The 23,187-nt window shown below is 42.9% G+C and overlaps 1 protein-coding gene across 1 annotated transcript in view; it reads right to left on the reverse strand.

Moving 5' to 3' along the window:
• The window catches only part of opn4xa (opsin 4xa), a 38,416-nt gene that overhangs the window by 11,282 nt on the left and 3,947 nt on the right, over positions 1–23,187 (reverse strand). Inside the window, exons 2-6 of the mRNA XM_024381353.2 lie at positions 6,430–6,563; positions 6,006–6,209; positions 5,632–5,803; positions 4,117–4,278; positions 915–1,022 (exon numbers count right to left, since the gene is read on the reverse strand). Coding sequence (XP_024237121.1) covers positions 915–1,022; positions 4,117–4,278; positions 5,632–5,803; positions 6,006–6,209; positions 6,430–6,563 — 780 coding nt within the window. The remainder of the gene's footprint in view (positions 1–914; positions 1,023–4,116; positions 4,279–5,631; positions 5,804–6,005; positions 6,210–6,429; positions 6,564–23,187) is intronic.

Raw genomic sequence — 23,187 nt, forward strand, 5'->3', positions numbered from 1 at the left:
AGGTTTTTATGGTAGAGTGGCCAGATGGAAGCCACTCCTCAGTAGACAGCCTGCTTGAAGTTTGCCAAAAGGCACCTAAAGGACTCTCAGACCATGAGAAATAAGATTCTCTGGTCTGATGAAACCAAAATTGAGCCATCCCTTTGGTGAAGCATGCTGGAGGCAGCATCATGCTGTGGGGGTGTTTTTCAGTGGCAGGGACTGGGATCGAGTCAGGATCGAGGGAAACATGAACAGAGCCAAGTACAGAGATTCTTGATGAAAACCTGCTCCAGAGCGGTCAGGACCTCAGACTGGGGTGAAGGTTCACCTTACAGCAGAACAATGCATGAGTAGCTTCGGGACAAATCTCCGAATGTCCTCTGAGTGGCCCATTCAGAGCCCGGACTTGAACACGTTCGAACATCTCTGGAGCGACCTGAAAATAGCTTGTGAGGATCTGCAGAGAAGAATGGGATAATCTCCCCAAATACAGGTGTGCTGAGCTTGTAGCAGCATACCCAAGAAGAATAGAGGCTGTAATCGTTGCCAAAGGTGTTTCAACAAAGTACTGATGAAAGGGTCTGAATACTTATGTAAATGTGATGTTTCAGTTTATTTGTAAACCTTTTTTACCTGTTTTTGCTTTGTCATTATGGGGTATTGTGTGTAGGTTAATGAGGGGGGGGGGGACTATTTAATCCAGTTTAGAATAAGGCTGTAACGTAACAAAATGTGGAAAAAGTCGTAGGGGTCTGAGTACTTTCATAATGCCCTGTAGGAGCCCAATCTGAACGGCCAAGCCCAATCACACCAAAGGATCCCTAGGGCAACTTGCCAAAACAACCGTAGGTTATGAACGGTTAGGAAAGTAGATAAAATTGTGTTTTGAGTTCTAACCTAGGGGAGGGACACATTAAGACGACTATACTCACCGGTATTTGGAGTGGATGATGGCATAGATGAAGGGGTTATAGATGGCTGAGGCTTTGGCTATGACAGCAGGGACGGCCTTGGAGTAGGGACTGAGGGCACTTCCATAGCTGAAAGGAGAGGTAACATTTATAGGACACTACAAGCCTCACAGATAAAGTAATCGAACCTCCTCAGGTCTTACAGACATTTGGCAGTAACTTGTTCTGCTCTGCTTCCACCCTCTAAATAGAAGACTGGAGTCGGAACTCTGTGTTTGTTCAGTATGTCAGCGGATGGTCAGTCATGCGTCAGTCCACGCCTGTCTGTGCCTTGGTCAGTCAGTGGGTGTCTGTTTGCACTGCCTGCCTAGTTGGCTCCTGTGCAGCCTGTTCGTATGGCTCGGCAGTGACCCAAAGGTGTTGTGGAGTGAGCAGGAGGAATCATATGCTTGATTATCCCTCCTCTCCGGCAGACTGCACTCCATCACTTCACATCCACTCTCTTCACCTCTACTCTCGCTGCAGTACGTACAGTACGTTCCCCACACAAAACTCAAAAAAACATCTATTTAAACTGTCTCTGACCCTGACAGCGTTTAAAAACTCTCAAAACAGACTCTCACCTCGTCAACCCATAGGTGCCTGCCATTCCGAACCAATCCAAGCCTCACTTTAAAATAATTTGTGGGATTCGGAATGAATGTATCCCATATTTTTCTGCATTAACCAAAGATCTGCAGTAACTACAGTCCAATCCTCAACTTCATATCTGAATCAACAGTCAGAAAAACATTTTCAAGACCCTTGATCCTTCATAATGTCCAGATCACATGCCCTCTAACCATTGCTCAAGCATCTCCACATCTAGATCTGGGCTTCATAAAGCATCTCAGAGGAGAAGTGCTGATGTAGGATTAAGTTTCAAGTTTTAATTTACACATTCATTAGCTATTTAACAGTTTTATCGCATGAGGACAGAAGCTGTTCAGAAGCCTTTTGTTGTCAGACTTGATGCACCGGTACTGCTTGCGTGCCATGAGGAAGCAGAACGAACAGTCTATGGCTTGGTTGGTTGGAGTCTAACGATCGATGTGGATGGGGGCTTGCTCGCCCCCTCGTTTCCTGAGTCCACGATCGGCTCCTTGGTCTTACTGACGTTGAGGACAGGTTGTGGTTCCCGGGCCCACACTTCCAGGTCAGCGACGTCCATTTAGGCTGTCTCATCGTCGCTGATGATCAGGCCTACCACAGTTGTGTTGCCAGAACTTTCAGTCCCAGGGACCTAAACTTGGTGACGAGTTTGGAGAGGACAATGGTGTTGAACGCTGAGCTGTAGTCAATGGATAGCATTCTCACATATATACGTATTCCTCTTATCTAGGTGGGTGAGTGTAGTGTGGAGTATGGATCTGTAGTATGGATCTGTTGGGGCGATATGCAAATTAAGTGGGTCTAGGGTGTCTTGGATGAGGGAGTTGATGTGTGCATAACCAGCCTCTCAAAGTACTTCATGATTACAAATGAGTTCTTGGGAACAGGAATGATGGTGGTCATGGGGATTACAGACTGGGACGAGGAGAGGTTGAAAATTACTGTGAATATACTTGCCAGCTGTTCTGCACATGCTCTGACAACAAACCCTGGAATACCATAGGGCCCGCGGCCTTGCGGGTATAGACCTGAATAAAGACTTTACTCACGTCGGCCTCAGAGAGCAAGATCACCCTATCTTCTGGGTTGGTGGTGGCTCTCACACCCGACACATGTTATTGTCAAAGGGTGTATAAGTTTGTCTGGTAGAGCGGCATCGTTGGGCAGATCATGGCTGGGTCTTCCTTTGTAATCCATAATGGACTGTAGTCCCTGCCACGCTCGGCGGGTGTCGGAGCCTGTGTAATATGATTCCACCTTATTCCTATATTGTCCTTTTGCACATTTGATGACTCTGCCGTAGCCTCAGGGTTGTCTGCCGTAGCCTCAGGGTTGTCTGCGATAGCCCTGTGCGCGGTAGCCCTATACGTTAGTTTAGCTCCAACCTCAGTGTTAATCCAGGGCTTTTGATTGGGTAAGCAGCAAACCTTAACTGTGGGGACAACGTCGCTTATGCATTTCCTAATGAAGCTGGTGATGGAGGTGGTTAGCTCATTGACGTTATCGGCAGAGTCCTGAAACACAGTCTTGGAGCATAATCTCTGATTCTGGAGACCATTTCTCAGTGGAGCGAGTCACAAGTAATTCCTGTTTGAGATTCTGCTTGCAGACAGGAAGCAGGAGTACGGAGCCAATATCTGATTTGCCGAATGGTGGACAAGAGAGGGCCTTGTATGCTTGCTTGTAGGTAGAATAACAGTGGTCTAGGACTTTATCGCCATTAGTCGTGAGGGAGACGTGTTGATGGAAGTTGGGCATCACGTGTCTTAAGGACACGGAATTAATATCACCCATAACCAGAAAAGCAGCTTCTGGATGTTCTCCTGCTTGGTTATACTGTAGCCTAGTACAGTTTATTAAGTGCCAGCTTGTTATTTTTCTTGTCCTGAGGTGGAATGCATACAACACAACAGTCATGATAACAGCTGAAAACTCCCTCGGGAGGTTAAACGGTCAGCATTTGACCATCAGGTGTTCCAAGATGGGTGAACAATGGGCACTTCCACCACGCTCGAGTCATCACACCAGTTGTTGTTGATAAAGAGGCAAACCCCTCCCCCCTTGATTTCCCTGACTCCTCTTCCTGTCGGCACGGTAAAGGAAGAATCCATCGAGTTGGATAGCCATGGGGGGGTGTCCGAGAGCCATGTTTCACCTTCATCTCTCCAGGATCCCCCCTCTTGCCTCTGTAACGTCTGCATTTCCTCTTGGCCCGTAAATTGGGTCGGAATTAGAGAAAGAGCCCAGGGCAGATGAGTTGAAGTTGAAGCCGGAATTGAGGTAAATAACTGCAGATCTGATGTTCAAAAGTTCTTGTCGGGTCGTAAGAAATAAAACATTTTAGTAGAAATTAACAACAAAAGAATCACAAAATAGCAAAGTTGGATTGGCACTTGCAAAACGGCCGCCATCCAGGACAGCGCCATCTTTCATCAGATACCCCCGTCCATGTAATCATATTCATAATTATCAAAAAACAGGCAAAACTGATCCTAGATCAGCCCTCCTACTGAGACACTTTGTGATATGGGAACTGAACCCCATTCAAATTCATATGTAACACCATAGTTACCCAGCCCAGGCGATGAGGGTGACGCAGGCGTAGGGAGACCAGGACATCACATACACGATGATGACTACAAAGGCAATCTTGGCCAGCTTCCACTCAGTCTTGATGGACTGCTGCTGGATCAGGGTGGACTTCCTTACCTGACTGCCCAGCTTCTCCATGTCTCTGTGGGTATCGGAGAGGGGATGTTCAGGGTGTCAGAGGAAAATAGACAACCAGAGGGCCCCATCATCTGGATCTGTGTTTTGATGGCGTGTGTGAGTGCATATGAGTGTGTGTGTGTGTGCGTGCTTGTGGCCGTGCGTGTGTGTGTGTGTGTGTGTGTGTGTATAAGTACAGTATACAGCTGAAGTCAGAAGTTTACATACACCTTAGTCAAATACATTTTAATTTAATCCGAGTAAAGATTCCCTGTCTTTAACTTCATGACTGATGTCTTGAGATGTTACTTCAATATATCCACATAGGTTTCCCTCCTCATGATGCCATCTATTTTGTGAAGTGCACCATTCCCTCCTGCAGCAAAGCACCCCCACAACATGATGCTGCCACCCCCATGCTTCACGGTTTGGATGGTGTTCTTCAGCTTACAAGCCTCCCCCTTTTTCCTCCAAACATAACGATGGTCATTATGGCCAAACAGTTATATTTTTGTTTCATCAGACCAGAGGACATTTCTCCAAAAAGTGCGATATTTGTCCCCATGTGCAGTTGCAAACCAGTCTGGCTTTTTTTTATGGCGATTTTGGAGCAGTGGCTTCTTCCTTGCTAAGCGGCCTTTCAGATTATGTCAACATAGGACTCGTTTTACTGTGGATATAGATACTTTTGTACCCGTTTCCTCCAGCATCTTCAGAAGATCCTTTTCTGTCGTTCTGGGATTGATTTGCACTTTTCGCACCAAAGTATGCTCATCTCTAGGAGACAGAACGCGTCTCCTTTCTGAGCGGTATGACGGCTGCGTGGTCCCATGGTGTTCAAACTGGCGTACTATTGTTTATACAGATGAACGTGGTACCTTCAGGCATTTGGAAATTGCTCCCAAGGATGAACCAGACTTGTGGAGGTCTACATTTTTATTCTGAGGTCTTAGCTGATTTCTTTTGGTTTTCCCATGATGTCAAGCAACGAGGCACTGAGTTTGAAGGTAGGCCTTGAAGTACATCCACAGGTACACATCCAATTGACTCAAATGATGTCAATTAGCCCATGAGAAACTTCTAAAGCCATGACATAATTTTCTAGAATTTTCCAGGCACAGTCAACTTAGTGTATGTAAACTTCTGACCCACTGGAATTATGATATAGTGAATTATAAGTAATCTGTCTGTAAACAATTGTTGGAAAAATTACTTGTGTCATGCACAAATTAGATGTCCTAACCGACTTGCCAAAACTATAGTTTGTTAACAAGAAATTTGTGGAGTGGTTGAAAAACGATTTAATTGACTCCAACCTAAGTGTATGCAATCTTCCGACTTCAACTGTATCTCTATGTGTGTGAATGTACCAACTCACCTACTACCGGTGCGTATTGCCAGGAACATGCAGAGGTAGCAGTAAGAGATGATACCCAGAGGGATGAAGAACACAAAGACGCATAGCATTAGAGTGTAGCTCCTATTGGCTGGTGTGGAGGTCACATAATCCCACGTACAGGATGTCATCAGGCCCTCCGGGATATAGGAACCTGGATAGGAACAATGGTTTAGTTAGAAAGATCATATAAACGGTTGCTAGCATGGTCCCAGATCTGTTTGGGCTCTTGCCAACTCCACTGGTGTCATTGTCTAGCAAAACATGGTATGACAATTCCATAAGGAGTTGGCAAGAGAGTAGAAACAGTCAGAAAACTGGCACCCAAAAGGACGGTGTTAGTGGAGGGAACTCACTCCACCCCAGGAGAGGCGCCAGGCTCCAGGCCAACGAGTAGAGCCAGACTATGACGATGACGACGGAGGTGCGGCGTTTAGAGGTCCAGTGGAGGGCCTGCAGGGGCTTGGTGATGACGATGTAGCGGTCAATGGAGATAGCCAGCAGGTTGATCATGGAGGTGATCCCAAATAAGGCCCCACAGAAGGCGTACATCTTACAGCCTGAGCATAAATCATTTCACAGAGACAGATAACAGAAATCTTACAATCTGAGTAATCTCAGAGAGAGATGGAATTTCCACAGAATTACTTTGGTGAGTATTTTTGTTCAGTGTGTACAGCATAATTAATCTCAAAATACCAAAGTAGCTGAAGCCTTCAATTATGACAATTGATCTGATGCGGTTATTTTACCAAATTTATGGAATGAAGGTAAAAGTACCTGTTTCTCCAAACACCCACTCCTTGTAGAGACAGTTGACAAAGAAAATGGGGGACTGTGTGACGGCCATGAGGAAGTCACTCACTGCCAGGTTCATGATGAAATAGTTGGGAGGCGTCCGAAGCTTCTTGTTACTGAAATATAGAACAAATAAACATATGCAGTGTTTGTTAAAAAAATGTTTTATTCGTTGTTATTAGCTTACCGCTCATTTAAGCTTCTACCTTTCACTTCATCACTAAAGCTTAATCATTATCAAAGAATAGTTTCTATCCAGATAATGAAATAAAGATCAGGTCAGAAGGCAACGATGCGATGCTGTACTTTCACGGTAGTTAAAAGTGAAACCACTCATTTAAGGAGAATTTCCCCTCTCTGATGCAAAAACTCAAGGCAAACATACAATTTTGGAGAACTCTCCCAATTTCTCTGCTCGGAAGAATTAATGCCATTAAAATGGTCTTCCTCCCACAACTGCTCTACCTATACCAGAACATCCCAGTATTCATACCTAAATCCTTTCATAAACAACTGGACTCAATTATCAATCCTTTCATCTGGGATTATAAAACACACAGGATAGGTAAAAAACACCTCTGTAAATCCAAGATGGAAGGAGGATTGTCTCTCCCAAATGTTATATTTTATTACTGGGCCGCTAACCTCCGCGTTGTTACGTTTCTGCTGGATGGAGCGTGAGGAGTGTCACCCCTTCTCTATTGGTGCTGTGATTCTGTCTCCTGTCAATCTGGAGATGTCACTTTATAATAACAATCCTATTATACATAGCATAGTCCGAATCCGAGAGCAAATTAAAGTCCACTTTGAGCTTAGACCAATGTCATTCATGCTCCCTGTCGCCAAGAATCCCTCCTTTGCCCCCTCTAACCTTGATAACACCTTTGAGCGATGGGGAGAGTTGGGGATAAGTACCATAGGGGATTTATACAGTGCCTTGCGAAAGTATTCGGCCCCCTTGAACTTTGCAACCTTTTGCCACATTTCAGGCTTCAAACATAAAGAAATAAAACTGTATTTTTTTGTGAAGAATCAACAACAAGTGGGACACAATTATGAAGTGGAACGACATTTATTGGATATTTCAAACTTTTTTTAACAAATCAAAAACTGAAAAATTGGGCGTGCAAAATGATTCAGCCCCTTTACTTTCAGTGCAGCAAACTCTCTCCAGAAGTTCAGTGAGAATCTCTGAATGATCCAATGTTGACCTAAATGACTAATGATGATAAATACAATCCACCTGTGTGTAATCAAGTCTCCGTATAAATGCACCTGCACTGTGATAGTCTCAGAGGTCCGTTAAAAGCGCAGAGAGCATCATGAAGAACAAGGAACACACCAGGCAGGTCCGAGATACTGTTGTGAAGAAGTTTAAAGCCGGATTTGGATACAAAAAGATTTCCCAAGCTTTAAACATCCCAAGGAGCACTGTGCAAGCGATACTATTGAAATGGAAGGAGTATCAGACAACTGCAAATCTACCAAGACCTGGCCGTCCCTCTGAACTTTCAGCTCATACAAGGAGAAGACTGATCTGAGATGCAGCCAAGAGGCCCATGATCACTCTGGATGAACTGCAGAGATCTACAGCTGAGGTGGGAGACTCTGTCCATAGGAAAACAATCAGTCGTATATTGCACAAATCTGGCCTTTATGGAAGAGTGGCAAGAAGAAAGACATTTCTTAAAGATATCCATAAAAAGTGTCATTTAAAGTTTGCCACAAGCCACCTGGGAGACACACCAAACATGTGGAAGAAGGTGCTCTGGTCAGATGAAACCAAAATTGAACTTTTTGGCAACAATGCAAAACGTTATGTTTGGCGTAAAAGCAACACAGCTCATCACCCTGAACACACCATCCCCACTGTCAAACATGGTGGTGGCAGCATCATGGTTTGGGCCTGCTTTTCTTCAGCAGGGACAGGGAAGATGGTTAAAATTGATGGGAAGATGGATGGAGCCAAATACAGGACCATTCTGGAAGACAACCTGATGGAGTCTGCAAAAGACCTGAGACTGGGACGGAGATTTGTCTTCCAACAAGACAATGATCCAAAACATAAAGCAAAATCGACAATGGAATGGTTCAAAAATAAACATATCCAGGTGTTAGAATGGCCAAGTCAAAGTCCAGACCTGAATCCAATCGAGAATCTGTGGAAAGAACTGAAAACTGCTGTTCAGAAATGCTCTCCATCCAACCTCACTGAGCTCAAGCTGTTTTGCAAGGAGGAATGGGAAAGAAATTCAGTCTCTCGATGTGCAAAACTGATAGACATACCCCAAGCGACTTACAGCTGTAATCGCAGCAAAAGGTGGCGCTACAAAGTATTAACTTAAGGGGGCTGAATAATTTTGCACGCCCAATTTTTCAGTTTTTGATTTGTTAAAGTTTGAAATATCCAATAAATGTCGTTCCACTTCATGATTGTGTCCCACTTGTTGTTGATTCTTCACAAAAAAATACAGTTTTATATCTTTGTTTGAACCCTGAAATGTGGCAAAAGGTCGCAAAGTTCAAGGGGGCCGAATACTTTCGCAAGGCACTGTATATAGAAGGGACCTTTGCTTCCTTTGAGTTGCTGAGGGAAACTTATAATCTTCGCAGAAGTAACTTTTTCAGATACCTACAAATTAGAGACTATGTTAGAAAACACCTCCCAACATTTGGGAATGCTAAACCTTCCATGTTTGACGGATGCATAAAAATATGCCCCACCTCAGATAAACTGATATGGAGTCTAACTGATAACCAACCCCCAAAAACAACTCATCTCTTACGGTCTCATTTCGGCAAAAAAACTAATCTTGTTGTTTTGGAAAAGGAGGGAAGCGCCCTCTACCAAATTATGGCAAACACTGTACACTTAGAAAGAATTAGATATATTCTGAACAATAAATTATCAACATTTGATCAAATCTGGCAGCCTTTCCTCTCCTACTTGGACCAGTCGACGCTGTGAATATGTACTTTTTAATGCACTCTCAATTGTAATATTTTAATCTACCTTTGGGCAGCATGTGCTGGCCTCGCCACCCGAGCAGTCGAGAGGGGAATAGGGGGGAATAAGGGGGGGGGAATAAGTGGGGGGGTGACATCTACCCTCTTTCTTTCTACCCGTCCTTGTTCTGTATGTCGTGTTTTGTATTATCTGTTTTGTACCCAGAACTCTGGGTCTTGTTGTTCCTGTCTGCTCTTTTTATGTTTAGATACGAATTGTATACCTGTCTTTTATACCTATACACCATTCTTGTGTGTGTTCAATAAAAATATTTGAAACTCTGTCTCAGGATAGGTGGTTGAAGATGGCCCTCTAGTGGTGTGGGGTCTCCAGTATTTATGCTATAGTTTATGTGTCGGGGGGGCTCTAGTCAGTCTGTTATAGCTGGAACATTTCTCCTGTCTTATCCGGTGTCCTGTGTGAATAAAATCTCTCTCACACTCACACACTCACACACAGCCCTAGGACCATGCCTCATGACAACCTGGCTTGATGACTCATTGCTGTCCGGCCATGGCAACCCACATTGTCCACCTGGTCGTGCTGCTGCTCCAGTTTCAACTGTTCTGCCTGTGGCTATGGAACCCTGACCTGTTTACCGGATGTGCCACCTGTCCCAGACCTGCTGTTTTCAACTCTCTAGAGGCAGCAGGAGCGGTAGAGATACTCTGAATGATCGGCTATGAAAAGCCAACTGACATTTACTCCTGAGGTGCTGACCTGTTGCACCCTCTACAACCACTGTAATTATTATTATTTGGCCATGCTGGTCATCTATGAACATTTGAACATCTTGGCCATGTTCTGTTATAATCTCCACCCGGCACAGCCAGAAGAGGACTGGCCACCCCTTATAGCCTTGTTCCTCTCTAGGTTTCATTCTAGGTTCCGGCCTTTCTAGGGAGTTTTTCCACTTGCATTTGCTGTTTGGGGTTTTAGGCTGGGTTTCTGTACAGCACTTTGTGACATCAGCTAATGTAAGAAGGGCTATATAAATTCATTTGATTGATTGATACTCTCACTTTACCTCTCCGAAACCAACGTTTCCCACTTTCTGCCAACAATTGTAATTCAGTATGTAGAGTCTGAGTGGGTGAATTATCATTACATGCATGCATGACTGTTATTTTGATTACAGTTTCCCATTAATCCCACCACAAACACAATTCGGCATAAGTGATGTTCAGCGATCAGCCATCACCTGCTGACAGCCAGCCCCCTCCTCCTCCCTACCAGACCAATCCCTCGCGCTCTCGCCTTGCCTCGCTCAGAGTCCATGCATTCACTATTATCCCGTCCTAGCAGCATGGGTCATCCCCTACCTAGAAATACCTCCCATTTTCCAAGAAACTAGACAGGCTCACAGCATGAGGGGAAATCAGACCGTTCAGCCCAATACAAATACAGAGGGTCAATCAAAGAGAGTATTTCAAGAAATGTCCCAAGGCATGAAAACATTCCCTGATTTGGCTTGAGAATGTTTGAATGGGTGAGTGAGTGCCCTCTGCCCTCCCCACTGTGAACATGGCCTTATTTTGTACAAATCAAAGAGGAGATGTGATCCAATCACCTCAATGGTCTCCACAGCCATCTTTCTCACAAAGGAACCCACGGCCTGTCGGTCACTCACACATTACTAACAGAGAGGACTTTGGTGTTTGGTGTTTAGAAAAGTAATAATGCTGTCAAGCCTACTCCTTACTCCCTCCCTCCGGCGCTCGACGTCGCCAGTCTTCTAACCACCGGCCATGGCAACCCACATTGCTTACACCTGGCAACCATCATTGCGCACCACTGCTCCCTATCGTTAGGCACACCTAGACTTCATCACCAAACTGATTACTCTCCCTTCATATAGCCCTCACCAACCTCAGTCACCAGGCAGTATTGGTTCTGTTATCATGTCCAGACACTGCGCTTGTTTTGTAACGCGTTGGTTTTGTTATTAAACTCACCAGCTGCAGCTGCTTCTTAACTCCTTGCGTCTTCATTATAGAATACTACCTCAGAAATGATGGAAGCAACAGATAATTACACCATCTTCCAGACGGTCGAGGAACAGGGTCATCTAGTCCACAACCACCTTGACTACAGTGCTCTCTATTTTTTTCCTATCAGACGGGAGCCCCCACTACCTTCCCTGCTGTGGAGTGGGCTACGGCCGCCTGGGAGAGAGGAGGAGCTGGGTTCCTATGAGATGTTCTGTTCAGTGCGGTCTTCAACCATCCTCCAGAGGGCAGAGAGGGAGATGAGCGACTTTTCCAACTCCGGCAGGGTGCCCAGACTGCTGCAGTGTATGCCATCACCTTTCGGACTGTGGCAGCCTTCGGCTGATGGAATGAGCCGGCTCTCCAAACTCTATTCCTCAGTTGACTGCGCAAAGAGGTCCAGACGGAGTTGGGATGACCACATATCCTTTGATGCTCTCATAGCGCTGGCCATCCGTCTGGATAACCTTCTTCGGGAGCGTCGGTGTCCCCCTCGCCACTCACCTCCCTCCTTTGGTTGTTCTGAGGCAGAGCCTGAACCCATGGAGGTTGGGACCACACACCTCTACGTGGTAGAGGGTAACACCACGATCCTGGTCATTGGGGATCGGTTTTCTAAGTCCTGTCGTCTCCTCCCTTTGCCCGGTCTCCCTACAGCCCTACAGACTGCGGAGGCCCTGTTTACTCACGTCTTCCGGCACTACGGGGTGCCTGAAGACATAGTTTCTGATCGGGGTCCCCAGTTCACGTCCCGGGCTTGGTGGGCGTTCATTGAGCGTCTGGGGTGGAGGAATGGGTGAAGCGCTCGAAGGAGACCTAGGAAGCCATCCACGGGCACCTGAAATGGGCCGAAGGGCGGCAGAAAGCGAGCGCTGACCGCCACCGCAGTGAGGCCCCAGTGTCGACCCGAAACCTGCCCCTCCGCCTGCCCTGCCGAAAGCTGGGTCCGCGGTTTGTGGGGCCATTTAAAGTCCTGAGGAGAATAAACGAGGTGTGTTATAGGTTACAGCTCCCCCTTATTAGCGTATTAACCCCTCGTTTCATGTGTCTCTCCTCAGGTCGGTGGCAGCTAGTCTGCTTCAAGGAGCTGAGGTGCGGGAGGTCCCTCCGCCCTCCCCTGGACATTGTGAGTTTCACCGCCTCCATACGGATCGCCCAGCACCTCATCCTCCGGGTCGTCCTCGAGGCCGGCGTCGGATCGCTGCAGGAGCCACGCGTCAGGCGCGGGGGGGTACTGTCACGACTTCCACTCCTCTCCACTCCTCTCCCTCTCCCTCGGGCGGTGCTTGGCGGTCGTCGTTGCCGGCCTACTTGCTGCCACCGATCCATTTTTCCTTTGTGTCTGTCTGTATTGTTTAAACCTGTGTCCTATTAGTTGATTTTGGTGGGTTTATTTACCTCCGCTGCCTGTTAGTCTTTGTGTGGGATTGTTTGCTGTGGTTACTGTGTTAGTTTTTTTTTCTTTCACACGGCAGTTGTACCAGTTTGGTATGTGTGTAGGAGTAGGGGTTTCTCCCCCGTGTGTATCGTTTATTTTCCCTGTGTGTGGCAACCTTGTTTGGGCATATTCCCCCCCATGTTGTTGTTGTTGAGTTGGGACTTTCGGAATAAACTATACTGGGACTTCCTTGCTCTCCTGCTCCTGATTCCTGCACCTCCCTCCTTCAAGGAGGCACTTAACAGATGGAATGGCTTTAGAAGCTTCTGATAGGCTAATTGACATCACTTGAGTCAATTGGAGGTGTACCTGTGGATGTATTTCAAGGCCTACCTTCAAACGCAGTGCCTCATTGCTTGATATCATTGGGTCTTGTGAAATGGGTCTTCCAAATGGACAATGACCCCAGGCATACTTCCAAAGTTGTGGCAAAATGGCTTAAGGACAACAAAGTCAAGGTATTGGAGTGGCCATCACAAAGCCCTAACTTCAATTCTATAGAAAATTTGTGGGCAGAACTGAAAAAGTGTGTGCGAGCAAGGAGGCCTGCAAACCTGACTCAGTTACATTAGCTCTGTCAGGAGGAATGGGCCAAAATTCCCCCAATTTATTGTGGGAAGCTTGTAGAAGGCTACCCGTAACGTTTGATCCAAGTGAAACAATTTAAAGGCAATGTTACCAAATACTAATTGAGTGTATGTAAACTTCTGACCCACTGGGAATGTGATGAAAGAAATAAAAGCTGAAATAAATCACTCTACTATTATTCTGACATTTCACATTCTCCAAATAAAGTGGTGATCCTAACTGACCTGACCATTTTTACTGAGATTAAATGTCAGGAATTGTGAAAAGCTTTGTTTAAATATATTTGGCTAAGGTGTATACAAACTTCCGACTTCAACTGTATGTGAGAATGCTATTCATTGACTACAGCTCAGCGTTCAACACCACTTAAAGCTCATCAATAAACTAAGGACCCTGGGACTAAACACCTCCCTCTGCAACTGGGTACTGGACTTACTGATGGGTCAGCCCCCAGGTGGTAAGGGTCGGTAACAACACATCCGCCACGTTGATCCTCAACACAGGGGCCCCTCCTGTGCTTCCTGTTCCCTCATGACTGCACAACTTCAACACCATCATTAAGTTTGCAGATGACACAGCAGTGGTAGCCTGATCACCGACAATGACGAGTCAGCCTATAGGGAGGTCAGAGACCTGGCCGTGTGGTACCAGGACAACATCCTCTCTCTCAACGTGATCAGGACAAAAGAGATGATTGTGGAGTACAGGAAAAGGAGGACCGAGCACACCCCCATTCTCATTGACAGGGCTGTAGTGGACTAGGTTGAGAGCTTAAGGTTAGTGGTGTCCACATCACCAACAAACTAACATGGTCCAAACACACCAAGACAGTCGTGAAGAGGGCACGACAAAACCTATTCCCCCTCAGGAGACTGAAAAGATTTGGCATGGGTCCTCAGATCCTCAAAAGGTTATTCTACAGCTGCACCATCGAGAGCATCCTGACTGGTTGCATCACTGCCTGGTATGGCAACTGCTCGGCTTCCGACCACAAGGCACTACAGAGGGTAGTGCGAACGGCCCAGTACATCACTGGGGCCAAGCTTCCTGCCATCCAGGACCTCTATACCAGGCGGTGTCAGAGGAAGGCCCTCAAAATTGTCTAAGTCTCCAGCCACCATAGTCATAGACTGTTCTCTCTGCTACCACACAGCAAGCGGTACCGGAGCGCCAAGTCTAGGTCCAAGAGGCTTCTAAACAGCTTCTACTCCCAAACCATAACACTCCTGAACACCTAATCAAATGGCTACCCAGACTATTTGCATTGCCCCTGCCCCCTTTTACACCGCTACTACTCTCTGTCATCATCTATGCATAGTTACTTTAATAACTCTACCTACATGTACATACTACCTCAACTAGCCGGTGCCCCTGCACATTGACTCTGTACTGGTATCTCCTATATATGGTCTCGCTATTGTTATTTTACTGCTGCTCCTTATGTACTTGATACTTTTATTTCTTATCCGTATTTTTTTTAAACGGCATTAATGGATAGGGGCTCATAAGTAAGCATTTCACTGTTGTATTCGGATCATGTGACTAATACGATTTGATAGATACATTGTCCTTGTTCAGCCACAACTCTGAGAAACAGTATATTACAGTTCTTTAGGTCCCGTTGATAGGACGGCACCTGAAGTTTCAGTTTGTTCTCAAGTGATTGTACGTTCGCCAATAAAAGGCAGGGTGGAGGTGGTTTTTGGACGTCATAGAAGACCATGTATGGATCTTTTTAGGATGTTAATTTTACTAATCCTTAGGACATCGCATTATGGTCCCAAGGGAATGTTCTCTGGGGGACTTTTTTCTAGTTCCTGGTTTTGGGCAAATCCAATAAAACACATGACTGAGTACCACTCTCAATATTTTCAAGTATAGCGGTGGCTGCATCATGTTATGAGTATGCTTATAATTGTTAAGCTTCTGACGAGCGCTCAGGTAGAAATAGACAACATATTAGAATGGGATATCACTGTAGAGCTATCAACCGAACAAAGTGGATCACACATTTTTTAAGCATTCATAGAAGTAGTCTGTGGATATGACTATCATAGGTATGCCATACCTAATTGGAAGAGAAAAGATATAGATCAGATAGAAATTTCTGTCATTTAATGTGCTACGCTTTCGTTAAAAGCAGTAGTAGACCAAGCTACTACCTCAGCTCTGTCAAAGGTCTGTGATGGCAGAAAGCTTAGCACATGAAATGACTGGAATTTGCATTTGAACTAAGAGTGCTGAGAATTTCTTCTTCACTGGTCTCTTCTGGAAGTCTAAACGGTATCCTACGACGTCTCAACTCTGTCACCCCATCGAAGTTGAAATTGAAAACGGTTAAGGTAAGGGTTAAAGTATTTTGTTAACTCATACCCAAATAATGGATAAATTGGAGAGAAAAAAAACACTTAAAAACCCCCACCTCAAACAGACTTTAAAAAAGGAATTACTATTGCCCATTAAATCTATTTTCCTACTGCATTATGTCATAAAAAAAAGGTTAAAACATTTAAAAAGACAATCAGTGGGCTACAGTAATATTTAAAATGACTAGTATACGCCCACACCATTCTGTTAGGGTACTCCCACACCATTCTGTTAGGGTACTCCCACATCATTCTGTTAGGGTACTCCCACATCATTCTGTTAGGGTACTCCCACACCATTCTGTTAGGGTACTCCCACATCATTCTGTTAGGGTACTCCCACACCATTCTGTTAGGGTACTCCCACACCATTCTGTTAGGGTACTCCCACACCATTCTGTTAGGATACTCCCACACCATTCTGTTAGGGTACTCCCACACCATTCTGTTAGGGTACTCCCACACCATTCTGTTAGGGTACTCCCACATCATTCTGAAAAAGAAAAGCTGCTTTTTAACATACTTAATTACCATTTTGTGGAAGGAAAACTATTTCACTCATATTGTAATTCATTATAGGTCATATTTCATAGAAATCTGGAAACACTGGATAGTTACTTTAAGGTTAGGTAAGGGTTATGGTTAAGGTTAGGGTAAATGTAGGGGTTAAGGGTTCAAGTTTGTAGTCCCAAGGATCCCGGCTAGCTCTAACCCTTACCGTCCTGCACCTTAGCTACTTTACCCGAGTAGTAGAATATGTACTGTAGATTTATGTCATGCCTATGAAATGTCACAGTTCCTAGAGGAATGTATTCTCTCGTAGGTACGAGTCTTGCCTGGCTACATAAAATGTATGCACGCACGACTAAGTCGCTTTGGATAAAAGCGTCTGCTAAATGGCATATATTAAATTATTACCCAGTAAGGTTGGGGAGTAATTTACTACATGTAATCAGTTACATGTAATTGGATTACGAAAAAATGAATTAATCAATTACGTTCCCAGAAAAACATTATAATTTGATATTTTTGAAAAACTAGATTACTTATTGGTTTACTTTTTAAATTCAGAAAGGATGCTTGTGAAAAACATGACACAATTCTGTTTTCTAAATAACCAGGTTTCCATCCAACGTTTTTATGCCAGTAAAGTTCACATGGAAACAGCTAATCAATTTGTCGGTAAACTTTCCAAATGTCTACAACTAAATATGCAAGACAAGGTGGGTTCCTTTTGTCTTGGTAAAATTAATTATACGAGAAATGGCGGCGGAAACGCCTTTATGCGCAAATATAGATATAATAACCTTCATATTGAAGTAAACTTGAGTCCTTCTCATGATATGTTGTGTGGTCGTCCCACTACGACTCGGGAAAGCATACCGTTTATTAGGTTACAGATTAAATGCATTAGGATGAACGTCACAGGGTGGTGAAAGTGCGCCGTGAAGAGCTTGACGCTCCTTTCCAATAAATATTGAGGGTCTTAATCTGGTGACATAATCATCGATGCTTGGCTGCCGTTTTAATTTGTCAATCTCTCTCTTTTGTCGGTAACAATCTCATCATGTAGGCTATACCCGCACGGTATTTGCGAGCTGCTGCATAGAGCGCACGTGTCGAGACCAGAGTGGCACATTCTGTATATAACGCAACCCTTTTTGTGTTTAAAACCATCAGTTGAGTTGAGAATGCAGTGGAGGACCATTTAAATTATATTTATTTTATTCGGTACATGGGGGGGTTTAACTGCAAAAGTACATTTTTATGCGCACTACGCTATCACGCAGAGCTTTCTATCCAAAAAACAAGTGCATTTGATGGAAGCACATCTCTGGTGGGAAAATGCGCATATTGTTTTTATGCACCTTTTTGAATATGTGCACGAAAATCTGTCTGCAAATTTAATTCCAAGATAGATATAGACATTCAATTCATCAATGAAAAAAAGTGAAAGTTTAAGTTTGTCCACCTGAGCGAGTCTGACCAAAAGTCAGAGACCACTATGATGATAAACCAAATGCGTTTATTGGATCCGTTTTTGTCTTGTTCTGATGCCGCTTAAAGGGAAAGTAATCCGATTACTTTTGGGTAATCAACGTTAAGTAACTGATTACAATTTCAGACAGACCGCTGTGCCAATCGGGAGTTACCTAAGGCACTGCATGTCAGTGCAAGAGGCGTCTCTACAGACCCTGATTCGATTCCAGGCTGTATCACAACAATTTGCCCAGTGCCGTCCGGGTTAGGGTTTGACTTGCCTAGATAAATAAAAGGTATAAAATAAAAATGACTATAACCAATGACATTTAGAAAGTCACCGACCCAAACCCTGCTACCCAGACTCATTGCTCCGGCCAAATGTCACACTACGCCCTCAAACCTTTATTTCTTCTCCGCAATGAGTCTGGATTTTACTTCCTCCCCGATCATTCTAGAATTAGAACACTTTCGGATCGTCTGATTAGTCCCAGAACCTGATGGGTTGGGACAGAGCCAGAACACACGTGGGTAAAGCGACGTTTTGAAAATGACCGGAAATAAAGCGTGTGACGCGACTTCCACTTTTGGACGATAACAAGGCTGCATTAAGACATGAACTCCTCTCCACATTTACTCGATTGGTTGAACAGTGCAGAAAACATCCCAGGACAGTTTTATTTTTTCTTGTCAGGACCAGAAAGAAAAAAACGGCTGTTACATTAGGTTCATTCGATTCCCAAACCTAATAAGGATAGTCTTTATATAGACAACTGGAGACCCATTAGTCTGTTGAATAATGATGCGAAATTATTTGCCCTTGTATTTGCTAAGAGGTTGAAACAAGGCTTGCATCATATAATTGATGAAGAACAATCTGGTTTTATGCATGGTCGACACATTAGTAAAAACATCAGGCAGATCTTATATATGATTGACTATAATGACCTCATCCTTGATGATAGTTTTCTTATGTTTGTCGATTTCTTTATATAAAGCTTTTGACACTGTAGAACATGAGTTTATGTTCAAATCGATACGTTTTTTTGGGGGGTTTGGTGACTTTTTTTTTTAAAGCAGTCCAAACTTTATGTAGTGGTTGTACTATCTCTGTAAAATTACCTCACGGGACATCCCAAAGATTTGACATTGGGCGTGGCATTCAGCAGGGCTGCCCAATTAGTCCATTTTTATTGGTTACTCAAATTATTGCTCTTCATATCAAGAAAGGGAATTTAAAGTGTTTCAGCACTTGGCAATGAATTTAAACAATGTCAACTGGCTGATGATATCACCATATTTTTGAGAGACAGGAATGAGGTTTCTAAAGCAGGTTCCAGTATTGAAGTTTCTGTTTTGAAACCATTTTTAAAGAATCTGTCTTATTTCCACTCAAGGATGGTGTTTTACAGGAAGTATATGGTATCCCAATTAAAGATAAGGTCCTTTTCTTGGAATTGTTATATTCAAGGATGAAAAACAAAGGAGTGAATTAAACTTTATCCCCTTTATTGAGAAAACAAAGAAGAAATTGAATCTCTGGTAGATGAGATATTTCGTTATATGGTCTGGTTTAGTCCAAAGCTGAAGGGTTATGTCTCGTTATCACTTGAATTATCCCCTAAAATTGTAAAGGACTTAGATAAGATTCTTCATAATTTTATTTGTCGGAATAAGCCTCACTATCTACGAAAATATATTCTCACTATTACCCAAGAACAAGGAGGTTTTAGATTGCAATACTTTAAATATTACTTTTAAAATAAATTGGATTCTGAAGTATATTAAGAACCAGAACAGTATTTGGAATGTCTTCTCTAAGTATTTATTTGACTCTGTTGTTGGTTTAGAATTTTTTGCTTCGATGTAATTTTGATGTTGATAAAATCCCAGTAAAATTTGCCAAATTCCATAAGCAGGCAATTTTAGCTTGTATGTTAGCATATAAACACAATTTTCCACCTCACAGATACTTTCTATGGTACAGCAAAGATATACAATTTAAAAATAAGTATTTACCATAACTGGTTTGAGAATTAAATTATTCTGGTTGGTGAGGATGGATATCTACTCTCATATGGGGAATTTCTTGATAAATTAAACATTTCAATAACCCCAAAAGAATATGCAATTGTTTTTGATGCGATTCCAAGTGTCACTTTGTTCGTAATAATGATGGTCGGACCAAGGCGCAGCGCACTTCGAGTTCCACATATTTTAATGAAAGTCAAACTTAAGCTAATACAAAACAAAATAAATAATAAATGAACCGTGATGGCAATGTAGTGCGAACAGGCAACTAAACATAAACAATATCCCATAACCCACAGGTGGAAAAAATGCTACTTAAGTATGATCCCCAATTAGAGACAACGATAACCAGCTGCCTCTAATCGGGAATCATACAAATCTCCAACATAGAAAATCAAACCTAGAACCCCACATAGAAAATATAACCTAGAACAAAAACCCCTAGTCACGCCCTGACCTACTCTACCATAGAAAATACAGGTTTTCTATAGTCAGGATGTGACACCAAAGGGGGTTGTATTTTTTTTTAAATTCCTCTGTGGTTGATGTAAGTAACAGGTTTACGTGAAAATATATTAATTGGCAATATTAACATCAAAAATAAATGTAGTAATAAACAGATTAGGAATATTGTTTGTTAAACTACTATTTCCTCAGCCAGATTCTTTTGGTCAAATATCTATGGTGATATACCATATATATTGGGGGAAAGCATGGAAAATTGCTAACAAATATTATATCAGTAACCAGGTAAAGTAAGTTTCATTTAAAAAGTTACATAGAATTCATCCTGTGAAACATGTTTGGAAAGATTCAAGCTGAATATTGATTATAATTGTGATTTCTGTGGAATGGAGGAGACCATTTTGCATGTGTTTTTGCCTGTGTTTTATAGTAGAATGTTTTTGGGATTGACATACAGAATTTTATTCCAAAAGAAATATGACCGGTTGTACAATTTAATGGTTTTGATATAATGATTTATTTCAGAAATTCTGACATTGATAAAGATGTATTATATTTAATTCAACTGCTAATAATATTAGGTACATTTTCATATTCATAAACTCAAATGGTCTAAATCAAAACTGTACTTTCTTCACTTTATAAATGAATTTAAACAATATGGCACTACTTTAACTAAAATGAAAAACAAAGGCAATTAAAACGTGTTGTATTATTAATGAATATGATTTGTTTGTTTAGGATTCCTGGCAATGTAAATAGTTTGCATGTGACTAATCCTCTTTTGTTTTAAATTTGTTAATAAAAAAATACCTGTTTGGGTAAATTCCTCATTGGCTTGTTCATACTCTGATTGGTTATAGATGATCCAATCGCTGATGACTTTGTTTTGTACAATTGCTCTCATCACCACAAATTACATTAAAAGATGGCAGATTCAGACTGAAGTGTGTAGCGATCGATAGAGCAGCGGAAGAATTCCGTGTGAGTCGTCAGGCAAGTATGTATCCACACCAATTATAAAACACTTCCTGATTTGAGTTTAGGGATAAGAACTAGCTGGACAATGCGTGCCCACTGTCTGACACCCATCATTAGCACGCTTCACTCTGTCGCTCCCAGCACCAGCGAAAATAAGTATTGGTGTCAGAGCAGTACCATGTCAAAACACGTAACACTCAAGAGCACACCACCACCACTCTTCATATTGTTCAATCAAACATGAAAAAACAACACCTGTCATCCTGCTGCAAGCATTGAGATTCACTTTCACTCAGTTAGCCAATGATGAACCAGGTCCAGTGATTTATGAAAAGTGACTATTCTATTAGGAGGGGAATTCAGACCCATGTTACACGCGTGTAAATGGTAGTCAATTCCCTTTTTATTGGGCTCCCGAGTGGCACAGCGGTCTGCATCTCAGTGCTAGAGGCCCATAGGGCAGCGCACAATTGGCCCAGCGTCGTCCGTGTTTGGCCAGGGTAGGCCGTCATTGTAAATAAGAATTTGTTCATAATATTTTAAAAAACACCCTTTTGTTCAATTTTCGCCTAAAATAACATACCCAAATCTAACTGCCTGTAGCTCAGGCCCTGAAGCAAGGATATGCATATTCTTGGTACCATTTGAAAGGAAACACTTTGAAGGTTGTGGAAATGGGAATTGAATGTAGGAGAATATAACACAATAGATCTGGTAGAAGAAAATGCAAAGAAAAAAAACCAACCAGTCTTTTTCTACCACCATCTTTGAAATGCAATGGAAAGGTCATAGTTCTAGCTATCACTCTGGTTGTAATTCCGATAGTGTCCACAAGATGGCATCAGTGTATGTGCAAAGAATGTTTGACCTACAAGACTTGGTGTGAAGTCCCCAGGGACATTTAGTCAAATCGTGAAGGAGACATTCGCATTCATATTCCATTTTTCTGCAAGAATATCGTCAAATCTGTATACTTGGACTTTGATTTAGCCTTCCTAGTATTAGTAGCCATATTATAAGTTCAACATTTGCAAAACAACCAGTTTTCATAACTCTGAATATCCTTATAATTTTTGTCCAAAATGAAAAGGCATGCTGTCGTACAAGGTTATTACCTACATTTTATGACATATACATGGTTTCCAGATACTTCCATAAAGCCCAGCTCATTGGCTATCTAGCTAGCTTTGTTTGACCCCGATTGGTGCTTACACAAAGACACAGCCGTTCAAGTGATGGCCGCCCGCGTCATCGGCGTGCCATGAAGTCGTCGCTCTCTGACCAAATATGGTGTCTTATAGGCTATACTACACCCCTAATGAAATAGTGAAGTCTTGTTACCTTCTAGGATCCACGAGAAATAGATATTAATGTGATTTGACTGGTTCAAACAACGTTTAGGATGATATTTTCACAGATTCCTTTCTTTGCAAATTGAACGAGTGGAAATACAAAAAGGACCTTTTTTAGGATATGAAAAATTATTTTATCTAACAAAACGACACTTCATGTTATCTCTGGGACCCTTTGGATGATAAATCAGAGCAAGATTTCAGAATGTAAGTACACATTTATCAAACCTTTCGCATTAAAAAAGGGCTTTGTTGTTAGGAGCTCTCCTCAAACAATAGCATGGCATTTTGTTCGCAGTAATAGCTACTGTAAATTGGACAGTGCAGTTATATTAACAAGAATTTAAGCTTTCAGCCGATATAAGACACTGTATATGTACCGATGTGTTGTTTCTCTAAAATCTGCGATCTTGAAAATAACGCGCTGCATGACAAACAACTGTCCCGTTGACGGAACGCCGATCCTTGACTTGCCTAGTTCATTTTAAAAAAGCACCGTTCTCTCTATGCATATTGTCACCTTGAACGTAAGCATGAGGAAATG

The sequence above is a fragment of the Oncorhynchus tshawytscha genome, linkage group LG20, assembly GCF_018296145.1.
Source record: "Oncorhynchus tshawytscha isolate Ot180627B linkage group LG20, Otsh_v2.0, whole genome shotgun sequence".
NCBI classification, from domain to species: Eukaryota; Metazoa; Chordata; class Actinopteri; order Salmoniformes; family Salmonidae; genus Oncorhynchus; species Oncorhynchus tshawytscha.